Source organism: Bison bison, unplaced genomic scaffold (assembly GCF_000754665.1).
Source record: "Bison bison bison isolate TAMUID 2011002044 unplaced genomic scaffold, Bison_UMD1.0 scf7180017851896, whole genome shotgun sequence".
NCBI classification, from domain to species: Eukaryota; Metazoa; Chordata; class Mammalia; order Artiodactyla; family Bovidae; genus Bison; species Bison bison.
The window spans coordinates 4629-8124 of NW_011482469.1; the positions used below are offsets into that span (position 1 = coordinate 4629).

Below are 3496 nucleotides of genomic sequence, written 5' to 3' on the forward strand. Positions count from 1 at the left end.
GTGTGTGTGTGTGTGTGTATATATATATATATATATATATATAAATTATCATGTGCTTTTATTGGAGAGGGTGCATTAACAATGACATACCTGTCTAATCATGCAGTGCAGCAGTCCCCTCATCAGCTTCACTACACTCTGCAGAAATAAATGGAAACAAGCTGTTATAAACATCGCTAGATGCAGGAACACTTACTCAGCAACTGCAGTTGGTACATGACCTTTTGAGAACAAGTAACCTTATCCTGGGTTCCTATTTACATGGCATTTACTTTATAGGTACACAGAAGAGCAGATTGCAGCTAAAAGTGGAACTGAAACCTGCAGTTGGTGACTCCTTCAAGTTAAAAAAAATACAAGCTCCAACAGGTTTGTGTAAAACTAAGTCAACTATCCTATTAGAGGACATTCCACCTGGAAAAAAATGGGCAAGTTAGCTCAAAAATCATAACGCTATGAGGATATTTAAAACATATCCTATGTCCTAGAAAAGCCAACATCATCACTTTTATTTTTTTTTCTAAACTAGCCAAGACTTATCTTCAAGAGCCCATAGAAATATTATCTGGACATTTCTCTTAAAGAATAAATAAACTTCAGAATAATTGTAAACGAGAATTGTTAGTGCAACTCAACCCTCTTGCCCTGAAAAAAAGCCCAAACTTAAGTCTCAAGTCATCACTATTCTCTTACTAGGGCTTGACAATTTCTAAAGTGGTTAGTGTTCTAATCATAACACTCCAAAATTCTGATTACCAATTATATACTATGGTAGTTGGTATAATATAGTAATAATTGTATTTATTTATAATATAGTATAGTAATAATATATGATACTAGTTATACTATACTAGTTAGCATAATAAATATAGTAATAATATAATAAGTTTATTTAATTATAGTATAGTAACAATATACTTGTTATACTACACGACACCAGAAGGGTCCATCAACACTGGCATGGATAGGCAGTATGTTTTGGAAGAATACAGCGTCACAGAGCTTCTCCATTTCTCTAAGCTTTCTGTTCCCCAGTCCTGAAGAAATACAAGCAGGTTACTCCAAGGAATGCTGTCTCAGAGGTGGCTTCAGGACACCTCTGAAAACTAACCTAATACTTAGGAGCTGCACTATTCTGCTATTCCTTCAAAATATTCAAATGGGACTACAAGCTGTAGGCATGAAAAAGATAAGAACCTATTAAGTTATGTTTCAATTCTTTCTTAAATCTTTTACTGAGGGTAAAATAAAGTGTTTTCTTGGGAGAGTTCCTTTCCTTAAGTAATTTCTGTCTACCAATGGTCCAAGGGAAGAAATAAAGAGAATGATAGAGAGAACAAATAGGCAGTGTGTGATCTTGTCACCCTTTAAAGCATGAAGCATTTGTTACAAAGTAGTGAAACAATGCAACCTCTACCAGAAAATCTCTATTACTTCGATCCTAATGGAAGAGATTATCCTTTATTATACTGTTTTAGACAGTATTAAACACAGCCTGCTTACTCTGTGGGGTGACTTTGATTCTGAATTCTCTTCTACAGGTCACTAACATACTCACAGATTTTTTATCCCATTCTTTCAATTCTCTTTACTATGCAATCCTGCTACTACCACAAATATTTTCTTTAATTTAAATAAGTCTGGGGAATTATAGATGCAGTGGAGGAGTCCTGATTGCCATCCACTTTTGTCCTCCTGGAATGGCCACTCTCAGCCATTTTTTTCAAATTCCAAGTCAGGATAAAATTAATAAGAAGCATGGAATGGTTAAGAATGAAGAGAAGTATCTATATTTTGTATTCCCCTAAACTGCCCATTCCCTGATTCCGGTGCACTAGCTGGCATTAATTATACATGTTTATACGTACACCAGGGCTTCTAACCAGACCAAATGACATCGTCTAATTTATCTTTTTTGAGGATATGGATCTATGTGCTTGTGAACTGACTGATATAAATACAATCAGATACACATGAGCCTCTATCAGGCTTTGTAAAACATAAAGAAAACGGAGACAGGATAGATATACTTTTTAAAAATATGAAACTACAAAAAGAAAAACTGTAAACTACAAATATAGTCTACATGACAATTCTGGCTTATCCTTAAAAATCCAACTCCTCTATGAATCCTTTCTTGCCTTGTTCAAGGGAAAGTAGACTTTCCAGCTGTGTGTTCCTGCAGAACTTTGTACTTATCTCCTATATACAGTACCTACATTATCTGTCCTAATGTGCTGTAACTATGTTTATACATCTTCCCACCTCCAATTAGGCTATGAACTTCTTAAGAAGAAGAGGCAGACAGATTCAGAAATAAACTTTTAAATTAATGGATTACGCAGACTATACTTTTAAAAATACATATTTCATGTGTGCAAGTAACTCTCAAATGGCTCACCAAGAAAAAAAGCTGTGCACCTGTATGTGCATGTTTATGGAGGGGATGCAAGTATGACAACACGTTAAAAACTAGTGAATCTTAAAGAGTACATACAAATATGTTTATTTTACAATTTCTAATATTTTCTGTAAATTTATAAGTTAAAAAGTTGAGATTTAAATATAAACATTTTGTTCCATTTAATTTTTATATCTATTGCAGGGCTTGGCACATAACAATTACACAAGGTTTGTTGAATGAAAAACTGAACATGTTGAATGGCATTGACCATAAGTGATTTAGAAGTTCCAAGAAAACAGTCCTGAGAAAGAAGTGATCACTGTAAAATTGAGAAGTCTGTGAATAGAAGAACCACAGAAAATGTAGGATTGACATCAGGCTGAAGAAACAGGTGAAGAAACAGCTCATAAAATAATCTGGAGATGGAAATGTCTATGGCTTCCCTGAAGGAGGGAGGAAAAATTCAAAAGGACTGAATCTGAAGTCATAAGACCCAGGTAGTATTCATGGTACCACCAAATGCCAACTTCATCTCCCTATGTCAGTCCCTTCCCCTGTAAATTAGGGAAAATGATACTTAACTCACAGGATGTTATGGGAATAAAATACTAGTAATTATGGGAAAGCATGGCTTCCTTGGTGGCTCAGACGGTGAAGAATCTGCCCACAATGCAGGAAAACTGGATTCAATCCCTGGGTTGAAAAGGGCTACTGGAGAAGGGAATGGCTACCCACTCCAGAATTCATGCCTGGAAAATTCCATGGACAGAGGAGCCTGGCAGGCTAAAGTCCATGGGATAGCAAAGAGTCATACATGACTGAGCGACTAACACACACACACACACACACACACAGTACAATGAAGTTTTTACACATATGTCAGACATTTTCAGCAAGGGACTGGTAGAGGGGTAATGAAGATACCAACCTGGCTGGAACTGGGGGTAGAATGCAGGGGACCAGCATGATATAATATTGAAAAAGCAGCCTAGGACCAAACCCTAAAGACTCTTGACTATCAATCCAAAACATTTGGATTTTACTTGTAGGGAAATGAGAGCTACAGAAAGATTGCTGAGAATGAAAATAGAC

General features: G+C 36.0%; 1 protein-coding gene across 1 annotated transcript in view; it reads right to left on the minus strand.

Annotated features, from left to right (window-relative positions):
- LOC104997161 (phosphorylase b kinase regulatory subunit alpha, skeletal muscle isoform-like) overlaps positions 1 to 622 on the minus strand; it is a 4284-nt gene extending 3662 nt beyond the window's left edge. The window contains exon 1 of the mRNA XM_010851788.1: positions 91 to 622. Coding sequence (XP_010850090.1) covers positions 91 to 174 — 84 coding nt within the window. The 5' untranslated portion in view covers positions 175 to 622. The remainder of the gene's footprint in view (positions 1 to 90) is intronic.
- Between the last annotated feature and the right edge of the window lie 2874 nt (positions 623 to 3496).